The sequence below is a fragment of the Centruroides sculpturatus genome, unplaced genomic scaffold (assembly GCF_000671375.1).
Source record: "Centruroides sculpturatus isolate CEXI.00-Female unplaced genomic scaffold, Cexi_2.0 scaffold43, whole genome shotgun sequence".
NCBI lineage: Eukaryota > Metazoa > Arthropoda > Arachnida > Scorpiones > Buthidae > Centruroides > Centruroides sculpturatus.
This window is the reverse complement of record NW_019384334.1, coordinates 249,364-267,768: the sequence shown is the minus strand read 5'-3', so window position 1 is coordinate 267,768 and position 18,405 is coordinate 249,364. Positions and strand designations below refer to the sequence as shown.

Below are 18,405 nucleotides of genomic sequence, written 5' to 3'. Positions count from 1 at the left end.
ATCTAAAACTTTCAAATTTTAATATCAAACATTTGAAATTTCATTAGATGTCAGCCAGGTTAAACTTTCTGAATGTGTAGAATATTTTGTCACCAGCTATTTAAACATTTTATTGAACTTTTGGAAGATCAATTGAATTTTTTTCTGTTCATGTTCCTGATGAGGGCTGTTGAAGAGGCCAAAAAACATTATTATTATTATTGTGTTGGGTTTAGTGGGTAATACTCCGTTTAAACCGGTGGCTGTGTACTATGCCGGACCAGAGTCAAGGCATAGCAACCAAAACAAATTAAATAAGTGTGTCAGTGTCAGTGTCTGTATTCAGGAATTTCCTAACAATATGACATGTATTCAATATAGTGGCCTTCTGTAGTGTGATGTATGTATTTCTATTCAATTGTAATGTTCCCAGGCTTTTGTGTAGTGTGTGTGGTATCACACCTGTACAGGAGAGAACAACAGGTACAATAAGCACCCTACCAATCCTCCATAGATGCCTTATTTCCTGGGCGAGTTCTGTGTACTTGCTAATTTTTTCAGTGCATGTGTTTTGTACATTGTGAGTGTTTGGAATGGCTATGTCTATAATGTATGTGATTTTATTGTGTTTGTCAATGAGTGTGATGTCTGGTCTGTTGTGGTAAATTGTTTTATCTGTGATTATGGCTCTGTCGTAATACATTTTGTGCGTGTTATTTTCCAATACTGTCTGTGGAATATACTTGTAGTATGGTTCGTGGATGTCTGCCAATTTGTGTTTCTTTGCAAGCTCTTGGTGTATTATATTTGCTACTTGATTGTGTCTATGTAAGTAATCTGTCTGTGCCAAGAGCTTGCAACCAGAAGTGATGTGTTGTATAGTTTCTGGCATGATGTGACATTTTCTGCATGTGTCATTTGTGAGTGTTGTATCTTTGAGTATGTGTTTTCTGTAGTTTTTAGTATTTATGACCTGATCCTGTATGGCAATCATGAATCCTTCCGTCTCCCCAAAGAGGCATCCCCGATCTAACCAGCTGTTTGACGCAGTTTTGTCAACAAAATCCTGGGCCAGGTCGTAAGGATGCCTGCCATGGAGAGCCTTTTGAGCCCATGATTGCTTAATGTTGTCTATGCTTTTTATATGTTGTGTCATGTCTGTATGTTGTGAGTGTAAGTTTAATGGTGTGTTATTTGAGTCTGCTAGAGTTACTGCTTTATGTAACTGTGATGTTTCTTGTTTCTTGTAGAAAAACTCTCGCAGTGACTGTATTTGTTTGTAGTGAAGGTTAACTATGTCAATCAGGCCACGTCCGCCTTCTTTACGTGGAAGGGTTAATCTTTCTGTGGCGGATTTAGGATGATGTTGTTTATGCTTAGTAAGTGTTGTTCTTGTTTTCCTTTGGAGTTGCTCGAGATCTGTGTGAGTCCAATGTATAACTCCAAAAGAGTATGTGAGTACTGGGATGACATATGTGTTTATTGCTTTAACTGTGTGTTTTGCATTTAACTGTGTTCTAAGTATAGCGTTTAACCTACTTTGGTATTCTTTAATTAATCTTTGCTTTATTTGTGTATGTTCTGTTAGTTTGGCCTGTTGGAAACCTAAATACTTGTAGAACTCGCCCTCTTCCATGGATTCAATAACATTCCCATTTCCAAGTCCAAAATCTTCTTTCTTCAGGATTCCTTTTTCTATGTGAACTGTTTTGCATTTGTCTAAGCCAAACTCCATTTGTATGTCCTTAGTGTATGAGTGTGTGACTTATAGGAGTTGATGAAGTTTATTATTATTATTATTAAGAAAATAACTGCTGGAAGAAGTGTAAAAATCTGCTATAGTGTGCCAATGGAAAACCATCAAGCCATTTGTCTACTGCCATGTTTAGGATGTTCAGATATTGGTTACTATTCAGGAATCCATCAATGAATATGGGACCTAGAAGCTGCTCACCCAAAATCCATATTAGACATTTAGGATAAAACTCATTTGGTATTGCCTGCATAGTGCCATGCTCTGCCCATTAGTGCCCAATGTGATAGTTATACACTGCTTTGAAAGAGAAAAAAGTACTTCATCAGTCCATAAAATGTGCTGAAGGAGTTGTGGTCTAAGCTGTAACTTTAACATCATGTTGCATCACTGAATCACTGTGTTGCATCTTTTGTATGTTGTACTTATTGCAGATAGCAGCTAAATGGATGCATCATAGTGACACAATAACCAGTGTATTTGTGTGCAGTCCATAATCTAATCTAACCAGTGCTGGAAAGATCTCTTTTGTTCCTGGATAGATGTTTAAGTGGAAACCTTGTATATCTATTTCAATTGATTAAATTTAATTCTTCTTATTTGATGTAATTCATTGTAACTTTATGTAAATTCTAATTACAGGAACATTTGTCTTACTTTCATTTTGTTGGAAGAGTAATAGGAATTGCTGTATTTCATGGACATTACATTGATGGAGGCTTTACACTTCCATTTTATAAAATGTTGTTAAATAAACCTATTACCTTGGATGATATAGAAGCTGTTGATCCTGAATTACATAGAAGTTTGCAGTGGATGCTGTATGTTGTATTAATGGAATAATATATTTTAATTTATTACAAATAATTATTAAAAATAATTTCTTATTTGTTTAGTGAAAACGATATTACTTCAGTATTTGATACTAATTTCTCAGTTGAACATGATGCATTTGGTCAGTTACAAGTGCATGAATTAAAGCCAAATGGAAGAGAGATTCCTGTGACAGAAGAAAATAAAAGAGAATATGTTAGGTAAAATTAAATAGCATTCAAAATTATTTGCTTAAAGTATAGAATTTTATAATAATTATTTTGATGCCTGAATTAGAATAATTAATAAATATTTATTCTTTATTTATAGTAATAATTAAAGTGCTTTTGGTTATTTGAATTAAATCTTTTTTATAGGATGTTTATTTATGCAATCATTAAAGTTAGTTAAGTCTTGTTTGATGATATTGAAGTAGAATTTTATCATATTTAATAATTTGTCAGGTTTATAATTGATCATATTTATTGTAAGAAGTTTTTAAAGAATATATATGTTTTCATAAATTATAGTCTTTTTAAAATCAATTTTTTCAGGATAATTATTATATACTATCCTGAAAAATATATTATATCCATATATAATATATTTAAAATATTTATATATAAATATATAAAAATCTATATATTTTATAACTTGTTAAAATTACATATTACAGATTTCTATAGTACAATGTATATACAAAAACCAACTTCTATTATTCAGAAAGTAATTGGCTTTGGTGCTAAATTAGTACAGTTTACTCATCTTAAAACAAACACTGATAAAGCAAATTTTTCCATTGCCCTGCAAAACACTATTGTCACAGCATTAATTTTCATGTGATAAAGTGAACAAAAGTTTTACTTGAATTTGTTAAAGTGAACTTTAAATTACCTTCACAACCCCAAGAATTATCCCTGTCTCTAATAATGGTGCTCTTTACACTTTTCACATAAACAATAAAAAGTGGTACTGTAATAAATGTTCTGTTTTGAGTAGTATAGATTTTCTTCTCTTAGCAAGCAAAGATGGGTTCAATCTCCAATTGTAGAGCAAAATTCAAACATCTGGTTTTAGTGGACCATTCTACTGTACTCAGAAAATAGGGGTTAACCCCACCCCTTTAAATGGATGCGGTCCTGTGCAAACACATGCTAGTTTGCATATCAGGGAGTGCTTACAGTTATACCAGGTTTGGCTACTATGCACTAAATTTGGTTCCTTTTTTACTCTTTTGGCACCAAGAAAAAAAGTGTTAGTGCTTGCTACATACATGCTACTGTTAATGTAACTCACTCATATATTAAAATCATCTCAGAAGTTGAAAAAGGATATGAATATTCACAGACACCTGTATTGGTTTCAGCAGCTAGATTTAATGTAAAAATCAACCAAACTAATGTGACAATGCGAAGCACTCCCTATGCTTCGACACCATGGGACTGAAGGGTTGACATCACATTTGCAATGACTAGTTTGTTAGGACTGACACCACTGTGTCTTTTAGGCAGACACAGAAGCCTTGTTGGTGATAGTTTCGGTTTTTCATGAGTGGTTGCGTTGTAGGTACTTAGTTCCAACTTGAAAGATGGCAAGGGTTGAGGAAGTGCATCAAACACAAATCAAACAACAACAAATTTCCATTTATTTACTGTAACTACCTAAATTTATACAAGCAAGACTAATATCATGTATCAGCTTTGTCCTCGATGTTAACTAGTTCGTGAGTTCGAAGTTGGAGAGAGAGAGTTTACATATAAGGTTCATAGATACCTGATAAAGGATCTGAGGCGACTCTAAGGCTTGATGGAGTTCATGTAGGATGGAGAAAGGTCACTAAGGTATCCAATTGTTGCGGTGACTCTGACTACGACGAACTTTTGATGGTGGCGGATTCTTGGACGAATGAATTGTCCCCTCGTTGGCAGATGGATGAACTGTTGTTGTCATCAGTCATTGCCTTTTGTTGGGGTCCTACCTCCTTTTTCCCTTGCATTTTTTTTGGCAATGTTGCACTGCCTATGTCCAATAACAATTTCTTGTTGTCAAGTTCCTGGTGACACATTCAATGTATCATCTTGAAAGGGAAGTGACTCCACAGAAGAATAAAATCATATCCTTTACAATTTTAACAATCATGGGAAAAATTAGAGGAATTTTAAAATTCAAAAATTAAATTTTCACTCGAAAAATCTCTTTTTGTCAATCCTGGACTCTCACACTAATGCTTTCAATCACTTTTAGAGATCATCTTCAAGTTAATATACTGTTCTAAAATCAAATATTATTCAAGCAGCTTTTTTTAAAAAATAGATTATTCTATGAGTTATGTGACAATATTCAAATTCAAAACATAAATATGATGTACTGTACATGACAACAAAATATGACATAATAAAAAATTTATTAAATATACACAAAACTTTCCATAATACAATAGAAGATAAACTAGAATTTTTTTGAATAACAACACTGCTCTGGCCCAATTTACTAAATTGGGCCAGAGCAGTGTTGTTATTCATTTTTGAGATGCCATATACAGGCTGTCTTATTCTGGTTGTTAATGATCTATTAGTCAAATCTTTGTAGTCAAGATTTTGATCGAACCTGGTATCTATGTGTAGCAATGGAATTTTATATACACCTGAGATCTGTCTATAGGAGATGCTACGTCGATTTGTTCTAACCATTTGTTTGTAAACCTTTGAAAGATGTTGGCTATGCCTGTGACTTTATGGGGTTTAGATTTGTTTTTTTTTTTTTTTTCTTTTTTAATGTGCAAGGCTTGAAGGATACAGAGTCCTGTACAATGCGCAAATAAAGCAAGCAACATTTTTGAATTTTGTCGATCAGAGATATACGTTTTTTTTTCAACTTATAGGCCAAGATTTAAACTTACATAAATCCTGTGATAATGCAGGTTTTGATAACGCAATTTCCTATAATGCGTAACGAATCCCCCGCGTTGTACAGGACTCTACTGTACCTATGTTTTGCTGTGTGTGTGATATAGTTTAGTTTTCCTACAAGAGAAACCCAACTATATTCTCTTTATTACAAAATTCCAAAGACTCTGTTAACAGACCTGCAAAATTTATTTGGGGTGTATTCCATCCCCATTATAAACAACAAGAAACAGGTGTGTATTGAAGCAAAGACTCTATCTCTTAGCATGCATATCTAGAAGCATTGAGTTATTCTATCCAAAAGGGCCTGTTGACCACAGCATTAGCAACATTTGCAACCAAAAGTGATGAACAGGTATTTCTCAATCAAGCAAGTCTAATACACCCAATTAGGAACTGGACCAATCTGAAACACCTGGAGAAACTAGAAATTTTTGAGATGCTGAGACATTCTGTAAAGTATGGAGGTCCATCTTTAAACTACACCTACAATTTTAAGTCTTATTTTTAAAAAAAATATTTGGTTGTGTCATTTTTGACATCTTCATTTTCTACCAATGAAATAATTATTCCTTTTGTTTAAAGTGACATTTGAATTTTCATATACATGTCCAACTGCTATTTTAATCCAATGATGACAATTTAAAATTGTCAAAAGCATTTGTTTTTGTTATTATTTAGTAAATTGCTAGATATTATTGGTATTATTTCATTACTTATATTAATGATTATCATTTCAAACAATCAACATATAAAAATTACTGTTTTGTTTAATCACTCTGATATACAGTAATACCCCGAACTTACGCGATAGGTGGGACCGAGCGATAATCGCATAAGTCAAATTCGCGTAAGTCGGGGTATAATTTTGCATATAAATACATACAAATAACACAAAATAAATTGTAGCTATATGTCGAACACGTCCGAACATGTAAGCCGAACAATAGTGTGGGGGGAAATGAGTAATTAAGAGTTGCGTGGCGCTCAAACAAAAGACGAATCGACGAGATTTGAAAATCGCGTAACTCCGGATTCGTGTAAGTCGGGGTATTACTGTACTGCTCTATACTTAAATGGCAAATATCATATCTCTTCTTCGTTTTGTGTGATTGAAAATAATTTAAAATAATTTGTTTTTGTAAATAAATTTAATTGGGCTGCAAGTTGAAAAAATTGTAGATCTATAAATTCCCACTGTCATCCATTCATCTGAATGGATGACAGTGGACTTTCTTTAATCTCAAGAACAGCATTAGATAAATGAAAAATGAGACCAGTTATGGAAACCTTAGGGACAGGAAGTCATGTTATTTCAATTCAAAAATTTTTTCCGAAAGGTATTAGATAGAATAGTCATGCCAGTCATCTAACAGGAAAAGTATGATACACAGGGGCCAAGACACTGCTAATTTGAGGTAGAGAGCATATATTTTAAATTAAATATGATTAAAAATTTCAGTCTGATATTGTGACAATGTCACAATAAATAATTGCTTGTTTTATTTAACTTTATTTAGTAAATTAATTCAAAATATTATAATTTAGAGATTTCAGTTGCCCTAAATTATACAACCTTAACCTGAAAATTGTTAATATATGAATTTTCATTAAAGCTAACTAACAACTATTACCCTAGCAATTCATATTAATGCAAGTTGTCTATGTTAAGTTTTCTAAAATTGTTTGTATGGAGATGTAGTTTTTAGATTGTTATGTTATATAATTAAATTTAAAATACAGTCAAACTCAATAATAATGAGCATTAGGAGACTAGGAGACAAATGGGTGGCTTCTTTGGGTGCAAACACATAGCAAATTTTACCCCATAGGTGGTAAAATTTGTAGCTACACCACTGATAATTAGTGAATTGTATCTTGTAATTTTTAATTCTAAATAAGTTGATTCAAAAAGAAAATATGTAATTATACTATACTGTATTTTTATTAATAGTTATATAAACTCTGATATAATTAGTATTAAACAATTTATTATTTTATAATTAAAGATAATATTAATTAATAATATACCCAATTTCATTTAGTCTTTTTAATCTACAAAACTTAAAATTTATGTTTGTTTTATTTTTTCATAATGTCAATACTGTCAAAAATGACAAAGAAAACTTTCTACGCACTTTGACGTTTTTAACATCACATTCTAACTTATGAATAATTTCTACTTTTTGTGAACCAAGAGAGATATTTCTTATAGAAGGGCTTGTTTCTAGCTAGAGTATATGGTAATTTTATAATTGAGGTGATGATTAGATAAATTTCACAGTAGGGGTGGAAACTAGTCAAGAAAGAAGAGGGTAGTCTCCAAAAAGAAAGTTAAGTGATAAATAGGCTTGTAATTTATGCAGGTCATAAAACTAATTATTCAGTGGTCATAAAAATAAGTAACCCTTTCACGAATTTGATATTGCATTTCTTATTATTTAACATTTAAGAAAGTTTGTGTTTGCATAGCTACTGAAAATTTGCTCATTATAACCATGAGAAAATATATGGAAATACTTGTAAATTAACATTGTTATGGTGTTTTGCTCATAATTGAGTTCAGCTGTATTTCTGTAACAAGTATATAATGTATATATATCATTTTTTGTTTAGTTGTTTTATTATATATAGCAACTTTGTTATTTACATTTATATATGCTTGTTGTTATTCATTTTTGAGATGCCATATACAGGCTGTCTTATTCTGGTTGTTAATGATCTATTAGTCAAATCTTTGTAGTCAAGATTTTGATCGAACCTGGTATCTATGTGTAGCAATGGAATTTTATATACACCTGAGATCTGTCTATAGGAGATGCTACGTCGATTTGTTCTAACCATTTGTTTGTAAACCTTTGAAAGATGTTGGCTATGCCTGTGACTTTATGGGGTTTAGATTTGTTTTTTTTTTTTTTTTTTNTTTTTTTTAATATTTACTTATATTATATGGAAAGCTACAATAATTTACTGATAAACTTTGTTTTAGATTGTATGTAAACTACAGATTTATGAGAGGTATTGAACAGCAATTTCTTGCCTTACAAAAAGGATTTAATGAGTTGATTCCACAACATCTTCTTAAAGCTTTTGATGAAAAGGAACTAGAAGTATGTCTTAATTGAAAATTTTTATTTTGATTCTAGATATTAATTAAAAGTTTTATATTAAGTGTAGTGCATAACATTTAGATTTCTGAATCAGTTAACTCAATAAAATTAAGTGTATAAATTTTTTTTTTTTGGTTGAAAAAATACTTAGCATTTTTAATATATGAAGATTCTAATGTTTTAAAGTTTTTTATAATGAAATTATATTTAAATATCCAAGAAAATATAGAAATCAATATACAGTAAACTTTATTATTTTGAAACTAATGGACCAGAAAAATATGACTTTGAATTATTGAACTTTTTCAAATCAAATTTTTTTGTGACATTATCTTGTAAAATTTTTCATTTGTTTGGTTACAAATGCATTAATATTACGAGTTATTTGTAATTTAAGCTATTTTGGAAAAACCGTCAGTCAGACAAATCACATTTAACTTATCTGAAGTAGTCAACTCATTATATTTCCTCTTCAAAGCCATTTCATAAACCTTTTTTCTAATTTAAACAAAATAGAATTTTTCTATCAGAAAAAGCAAAATCTGCCTTAAATTGAGTACAATCTAACACATGATAGTATTCTATTACAGTAGAACCTCAAAAACTCGGCCTAATGTGGACCGAAGGATGGCCGAGTTTGTGAAAATGCCGGGTTATCGGGAATGGGGTTAAAAAAAATAAGTACAAGTGTTTCCTCAGAAAATACTGTACTGTACTTGTATGTNAATTACTTGTCTTTCTCAAAATAAATAATAGTAAATTAGTAATTTATTTTGATTATAGAATTGGCACGAGTAAATGTCATATTATGCATAATTTAACATAACCAAAATAAACTCGTACAATGTGAGAACTTAGATTACATATATGCTGTGACAACATACCCCTAGACTGGGTATGTTGTCACAGCATAAGACAGCGTAAGGGGTATATTGTCACAGGGCATATGTAGTCTAAGTTCTCGCATTTCCTGAGTTTATTTTGGTTATGTTAAATTATGTGTAATATGACATTTACTCGTGCCAATTCTATAAAGGAAATAGATTAGTAATTTACTATTATTTATTCTGATAAAGACAAGTAACTTGAATCTTTACATATTATCTTCAGAGTCACAGTTGTGACAAACATAATATGGATTTACATCTGTACATAGCTCGTGAGACCAAACCCTCACCACAAACCAAACAGAAGGTCTTTTCTTTCTCTTCTGATGAGTCATCAGTCTTAGTGACAATTTGCCCCAAATGAACTTCCTTAACAAATTGACTCATAGTTTCTAATTTCAAAATAGAAAATTCAATTGCTTGTAATGCATATATACATTATGGACCCATCTAATAGGAAATACAGTTGTTACTCACCTTTTACTAATTGCAAATTTTCAAATGGCACAAGACATGATGCATCAAAGTTTACACAACTTGCTGTAAATCTTTTAACCGCTAATTTACGGAAAACAATGCAATGGATATTATTCAAATTTTGTAATGACATAGACGAGTGGGTAAATGAACCTACTCCTGGATGACGTGAACATTCAGTTTTGATTATATAGGCGATATTTGCACTGTGACAACTATGCCCAGTCGCCCTTATGTGTTGTTTCAATTCTGCAATGTATCTTTTAATTCTTTCTCTTCTAATTTTCAGTAATTGAAAGATTATTTAATGAACCAAGTTTATATGTATTTAAAATTAGTTCCCCCTATAATACTTTGTAAAGGCCTATTGTTTTATATTCAAATACTGTAGATGTAAATTATGTTTCCTAAGTTAGATTAATTCTTCTTGTTTGTAAATGACTTTGCTATTTGATAATTTCAAAAAGAAAAGAAATATTTTAAAAAATCATTAAAACACTCATAATTGATGAAAAAGTTGCATACACAATGAAGTACATGTCTTACAACAGACCTTAATTTGTAGGCCACTGCTGAATTGGCTTTGTCCTCCTTGTAGTCAACTTCTATCGGAACTGCCCATATAAAATTTACATAATAGTCAAATTTGTAAAATTACATAATGGCACATCATTGTCTATGGACTTTTTTCATCAATTGTAAACTTATAATGGTTTCTGAGTTCAGGTGTTTGAAATTTTGAAACTAATATTTTTAGTTTACATACTTGTAATTTTAAATTATAAATTATTTGAATCTTAAAATTCTAAAATTCTATTATAAGTTTACCATTCATTAAGTATCTCTAATTATATATTCATATTGAAATATTGTTTTCATTGAAAATTTCTTCCAGCTTGTAATTGGTGGTCTGGGAAAGATTGATTTAGAAGATTGGAAACTGCATACACGGTTAAAGCATTGTACTCCTGACACCAATATAGTGAAATGGTTTTGGCAGTGTGTGGATTCTTATAATGAAGAAAGACGAGCTAGATTACTTCAGTTTGTAACTGGTAGTTCACGTGTACCTCTACAAGGATTTAAAGCATTACAAGGTTTCATACATCTTTCTTATATTAATTTAATATTTTAATAACAATTTTTGCAATTTTTTTGGATTTACAATTATATAAATCTTTTAAATCAATTCATATGTATTATGTTTAGTAAGAAGGAAAAATAATACTATTATAAATAGCATTATTTGTTTCTTAAAATTTTATAATTGAATATTTGTATAGAGGTCTAATTTTCTTGAATGTGCAATAATTTCATACTTTAACCTGCATTAGAACTGAGCTATATCAACATAATGAATCAACTCAATATTTTCAAAAAAACAACAGATAAAGCTGCCTAGAAACCACATGGGAGGAAAGGAATACTTATTTATAAATTCTGCTATTTTTGATAGATATATAACAATACAAAACTCTATATATGACAGATATAAATGCATTTGACTGTGTCCCATATACTTTGACTGCTTTATATACTACATATTTTATGAGGTTTCTCCAGTTTTCATCACTTTTCTAGAAACATAATGTGACATGAGAGCAACATTACACTTTACAATTTGATACAACAAACAGCTAGAACACAAAAATCACACATTTACTCTCTAAAAACTTATAATGAAGTTTGGGTTTACACAATACAAAACATTTCATACAAAAAATTGTTCTGAAGAAAGGACCTTGTAGTATTGTACAAATGAGGACCAACAGGCCAAACACACCTTGAACTTGAAAATGGAGAGATTGTTCAAGAGCAAAGACAAAGTCTGAGTTTTTATAGTTCCAAGAGGTCAAGTTTGAAGAACATACACAAATAAAATAGACTAACAAAAGAATACAATAACAAGTTAAATTTGTTTCTTGTAACAGATTTTTTACCCTAATCTTCAATCAGCAATAAGACCTATACCACATGGACCTGATGTATATACCTGTTCCACCAGAATGCCTTGACCCAGTTGTAACTGATTCAGAAGATGAGATTGTAAAAAAAGGATGAAGAATTTTCCCCTGATGATTTACCTTCAAATGATGAGCTGCACCCTTTCACTCAGAACAAGCTAAATGATTTGGTAAGAGATCTTGGTCTCCCAAAAGATGCAACTGAGTTACTAGGATCCCGATTAAAATATAAAAACTCATTGGACTTTAACACCGTGTTCTCCTGGTACATGAAAAGAAAAGAGAAAAGGAGTATATCAAATATTTTGCAAAATGTGGTTTGCTGGTTTATTACAGAGATATAGGCAGCTTAATGTATAAATTTGGAATAGAGTATAATGCAGAAGCCTGGAGATTATTCATAAACTCATCTAAAAGAAGTCTCAAAGGTGTGCTTCTGTACAATGACAATAAATATGCATCAGTACCTGTAGCACATTCTGTGCATCTGAAGGAAACATACAAAAACTTGAAAACCTCTAAAAAAAGTTAATTATGATATGCATTAGTGACTTATCTGTGGATATTTGAAAGTACTGTGCATGTTATTACGTCAACAGTTAGATTATACCAAGTTTCCATGTTTTTCTCTGTGAATGGGATAGTAGAGCTAGAATTTGCATTGGGTTCTTAAGCAATGGCCACCTTAAAAATAATTACAACCTGGAATAAAGAATATTGTGAGGAGTAGCTTGGTGAATCCAGAGAAAGTGCTGCTGCCACCTCTGCAGATTAAGCTGGGATAAATGAAATAGTACATACAGGCTTTACCAAAGGATAGAGACTGCTTTTTGTATTTATGCAAAAAGTTTCCAGCCTTATCTGAAACAAAACTGAAAGAATGCATACAGGACCTGATATAAGGAAATTAATATCAGACACAGAACTTTTTTTCTGCAATGAACAACAAAGAACAGGGTGCCTGGATTGTATTTAAGGTAATGGTTTCAAAGTTTCTAGGAAACAATAAAAATCCCAATTATAAAGAAATAGTAGAGAACTTGTTAATTAAGTACCATAAACTGGGCTGCAATATGAGCCTCAAGGTATACTTTCTGAACTTGCACTTTGATTACTTTCCTGAAAATCTAGGGGCTGTAAGTGAAGAACAGGGCAAAAGATCCCATCAGGACATTAAGGAGATGGAAAGAAGATACTAGGGACTGTCAGTGTGAAAATCAGAACTGATAAGCACAAAAGCTAATTAGTGGCTTATTAGCTTTGAGTGCTTTTTTGTAAAATATTATGTTGTATTTTTGTACCCATATATATTAATAATAAACTGAAATTGATAATTTTTCCATATTAAAATAAATTAAAACACTGTTATACATATACAGTAATACTTCAACTTACGCGAAACCGGAGTTACGCGATTTTCAAATCTCGTCGATTCGTCTTTTGTTTGAGCGCCATGCAACTTTTGATTACTCACTCCCCCTCACACTATTGTTCAGCTTACATGTTAGGACGTGTAGTGCAGAATTGACAAATAGCTACAATTTATTTTGTGTTATTTATTTCTGTGTTTGTTATATCTACGGAGACTTGAGAGACTCTATGTGGTGATTTCTTGTAATCGTGAACGAATCAAAAGACGAGGTAAGATTAACGAGTACATTTATTAGCTTACATACATTCGACTTGGAGTTTACACAAATTGCGAAATTATACCCCGACTTACGCAGTTATCACTCGGTCCCACCTATCGCGTAAGTTCGGGGTATTACTGTATACATATGTATTATGTATATATGTATAAGTGTTTTAATTTATATTATATACTGCATATTAAATGCAATTAAATATGAAGTATATAATATGCTTTTATGAATTTTTGACAAAACTTTGTAAAGCTTTGTATTAAAATGTTACGTGATGGAAACATTTGAGAGATCATTTTTAGTTGTATCCATAGTTGTTAGTAAAAATCACATCTCAAAGTCAAAACAGTTTTTTATTAGGCTTAATGGGCTTTTGCTCCTACTACTGTTTTTGAAAATATATTCAAATTAAACATTCTGACAAACATTTTGAAGCATAAAAATTTAAATGTTTAGGTTTACAATTTGAATAATGAAATTAATATTAATTACATAAAAATGTACATTTAATTTAATAAATGATATAATGTTCATTTATTAGTAAAAGCTCCTAAAATTTATATTCCAATACATTAATAAAAAATTAGAATGTATGTTTAGGAAGAAAGTTTTTTAATTGCATTTAAATTATTTGAGGTTCTAAATATTTGGCATAACTGAAATTGTATTCTATGTAAGCTTTGTTTTTGTGTTTCAGTTTAATTATTGAATCAACATTTCCTTTTGTCAGTACTAATATCAAAAATTTTATGAAAATCTTGTTGTTATATTAATTTAAATATTAATATTTTAGGTTCAACTGGTGCTGCTGGACCTCGCTTATTTACAATCCATTTGGTAGACGCTAGTACTGACAATTTACCTAAAGCCCATACTTGGTATATAAAGTTATTTTGAAATTTTAAACAGTTTCAGATTAATAATAGTTGTGTTACTTAGCTCTCTCATTTTTTTTTTACAGTTTTAATCGAATTGATATCCCAGCTTATGAATCATTTGAAAAACTATTTGAGAAGCTTACTCAAGCCATTGAAGAAACGTGTGGTTTTGCTGTGGAATGACAAATTGAACAAATTTGTAAAAATGAAATGGAATTTGGAGGCCAGAACATTGCCTTAATGTTATTGTTTTTCTCAGATTGATTATAACATCATGCACTTCTTGGTAATTTATTTCATTGTATAATGAAATATAAGGAAAATTTTAATAGATTTAAAAAGTGCATCTGAGAAAACAATAAAAAAAATCAGTATATATCAAATAACAGTTGCTACAGACTCTTAAGATTTGCTCAAAAGAGTAGTTTTAAAACAGTGATATATATCTTTGAGAAGGTAAGTAAAATTATTTTATATTATCCAACATGTTTTATATTAATGGACATTCCAAAGAAAGTATTGGGAGATAGTCAACACTCCAGTACCAAAAGTGAGAAAAGGAAATCTTTTGGTAGCTGCAGTTTATATTTCTGTGCTAAATGACTGTAGATCTATAAATTTTATTTTATTTTTCTGATGATGAAAAAATTTATTTGATTGTACTATGCAAAACTCTGTTGTTGAAATAATGCATTTTTTTTAATGTATTGCTGAAACTTTAAAGAATTCAATTGTACATTAATGCAAACATTTTAAAAATGTTTATTTATCACTGAAGTGTTTAATAATAATAATAATAATTATGATGATGATGATGATAATAATAATAATTAAACTTTATATATAAATAATTTTTATTATTGACTGAATTATTTATTATGTTGAAGAAAACCTTCTCTTAAAATTGTGTATTTTAAAATAACTGCCTATAAATTTAATAAGTAACTGATGATAAAATCTTGAAGAGCTACATTTCAATTATATTATATACAATATATACATATATTTTTTGTATATGTTCCAAAATAATTTTGCAATAATAAAACTAAGTTATATTAACTTTTTGTGATTTTTAAAATACAAACTAGTATAACAGTATCTTATCATTAAATACAATAGAATCTCAATTAACTGAGGTTCCACATTATCTGATATGAATCTGTAAGCATTCATATCAGATAATATGGAATCAGTAGCATTCATTCTGTAATCTGTAACCATTTCCCCCCACAAAAAAATATCTCTATATATGCATTTGTGAACTGTTATTTACGATATTTGTAATAATTTTTGTTTAATCACTTTATTTCAATTTTTTTTGCTAATTACGTATTCGCTCGAACTTTGTTAAAACCTTAACTGTATCCCGAACAACAACCGAAGTTGTAGGAGGAAATTTGCCTATTTTACGGATCTAGGGATCCCCCTTTTCCAAATTTTAATATCGACTCAAAATAATTTAAAAAGACAAATTACAATAAAACGGTTTATTATCCAACTATCAGAAATTTCACAACATGCCAAGGAAGAGAGGAAGGAGCAATTATATAATTAAAATTATAAAGGATTAAAAATATATATATATAAAAATGGGGAATATCGCACTTCTGACAATCGCTGCAAGTGTGTGGGCTAGATTTGGAGAATCCGTACTTCTCACAAGTACAACTGTATGTGGCCAGCTCACGCGTCGGAAAACCACCTGATTTATTCGTGTACGCACCAGACGGAAAAACAAAAAATATCGTGTATCCACAAGCACTCCAATAAATAAATAGAATTGAAACGACACTTTGAAATGTTTTCCCGATGAAAATGAGTAATAATAATAATAAGTTTCAATAAAAATGATAAAATGTAAATTGAATTTTATTATAACGAGTTTGCTTGAATTTCGTTTCTTCTGAGATCGCAGCAATGCGCGACGGGTAAGCTAGTGTATTAATAAAAAACAATCCAGTGAGTCAATTGCTATCGATAATTTTTAAAATATGTACCGTGGCTTTGCTAAGCAACAAAAGAAAAGCACCAGCTTTATATTTGGTTGGAATCAAAACGTTAGTGTCGTGTTCGGACTTGTTTCGAAACAGTAGTTGTTTCGCCAGAGTTGCCATTCCTAATACATTTGTACTTTTCGGGTATATTTTGCCCTTTCGAGCATATTGAAAGTACACTTAGATTTTTAGTACATTTTGAGTACATTATAATATTTCAGTACCATTTATGGTACAAAATAATATTTCATGCCTTCACGAAAAAAAATGCAAAAAATTAGTTTAATAAAGTCTCACTAGTGTCACTGTTTGCTAATTTGATTTACCCAATCATAACATACGTGGTGTATGTCCGTCGACATCAACAACATACAGATAGTTGCACGTGCAAATGTCATGACTCGGTGGTCCTGTTTCACACGTGTCACATTCTCACGAGGACCTTGACAAAATTTTTCACGACACGTGGTCCAAACAATTCAACTCTGTCAAACAAAAATATTGGACAGATAAGGGAATCAATAATTTTAAACTTTTGTCATCAATAATATCAAAATAGCCGTTAAGTCTGAGTCGAATTATTGCACAAAATAGTATTGAAATTGTACAGTACAAGTATAAATAATATAAATACTTTTATATTATTTTCTACCACTATAATTTAATTTTTAATTATGAACTTCAATTTTAGTAATCTTGGTAAAAGAAATAACTTTTTTTAATTTGAATCTGTCCACGCATATTTAATTTATAATTTTTTTATCCATCACTATAATATATTTAAAAAATCAACTTTTAATGCTGTATTTAACAAAAAANTACAAAAAAAAAAAGGAAAAAATACCCCCCTCTCCATTCTTGAAAATCGAGATAGACAAGTTTCAAATTTATACCAAACAATATATCTATTATATATTTATGTTAATAAGCTTTAAATTATATCAAACTACAGTCAATTACATTTTACGAATGGTCAAGAATAATAGAAAAAACATTGAAAAATGTTAGACATAAATATACACTCAAGTGCACCTGTAGTTGTCAGGATATTAATAATAATAACATTAATTCTGTTAATAGATTTAAGTAAATAATATATATATATATTATTTTTTGTTTATCACGAAATTCGTTTCGAAAGATATGACCTATATAAATTTCACAATTTTGATGTATACGTTTGTTTATATTATTTATATACTCGTATATCACTATTGTGAAATTCTTATAAAATATATTGTTTATTAGTACTTTCATTTGGAGTATAAATACAAGTCGACCCCCCCTATAACACTGTTGATTATTCAGTTTTATATGAATTCCATGTTGAACGAGTCACTTAGATTTTACAAATACGTGAGCCGTTCAAAGCCCGGTACACGTATTTGTAAAATCTAAGTGACTCGTACAATATGGAATTCATATAAAACGGAATAATCAACAGTGTTGTAAGGGGGTTCGACTGTAAATAAAATAAAGACAATCTTCCTAGCTTAGAATTTTAAATGAGATATTGTATCTACTGAAGAGAACGACTTTGTAGATTTTTTTTTATTCGTGAATTTCTAGAAGAAAAAAAAAGAAGGAAATAAATAAATATTCATGCTACGACAGTTGATTTTTAAGAAGTGTTTACAAATGTCCTTCATACGGTGCTTTGTTATTAATTCTACAGAGATTTTCCTACTTATTTTGTTTATGATAAAATCTAATATTTTAAAATTATAGTTCTAAATTAAGTTTTAAAGCAAATACCGTTATATATATATTTGCGAATTACATAAAAACGTAGTACTAGGTGATATATTTAACGACGTTTACTTAGTTGATTACTATATTTCGGTGGATATAAACAAAATCTATTGGAAGGAGGATCTGTAAAAGAAGAAACAATCGAAATCCTACCGCTAGTCCTATTAGCAGCTGGTATTATCTTTATCTCTTATAAAAATTGATCAAGTTAAGCTTCCTAGAAAGCCGATCAAAACAACGAATAATGAT

The 18,405-nt window shown here is 30.2% G+C and overlaps 1 protein-coding gene across 1 annotated transcript in view; it reads left to right on the top strand.

Moving 5' to 3' along the window:
- Nucleotides 1–15,255, top strand: part of LOC111631422 (E3 ubiquitin-protein ligase SMURF2-like) — a 58,368-nt gene extending 43,113 nt beyond the window's left edge. Inside the window, exons 12-17 of the mRNA XM_023375659.1 lie at nucleotides 2,375–2,553; nucleotides 2,629–2,766; nucleotides 8,441–8,561; nucleotides 10,821–11,022; nucleotides 14,326–14,410; nucleotides 14,494–15,255. Of these exons, the coding sequence (XP_023231427.1) occupies nucleotides 2,375–2,553; nucleotides 2,629–2,766; nucleotides 8,441–8,561; nucleotides 10,821–11,022; nucleotides 14,326–14,410; nucleotides 14,494–14,593 (825 nt within the window). The 3' untranslated portion in view covers nucleotides 14,594–15,255. The remainder of the gene's footprint in view (nucleotides 1–2,374; nucleotides 2,554–2,628; nucleotides 2,767–8,440; nucleotides 8,562–10,820; nucleotides 11,023–14,325; nucleotides 14,411–14,493) is intronic.
- The last annotated feature ends 3,150 nt before the right edge of the window (nucleotides 15,256–18,405 follow it).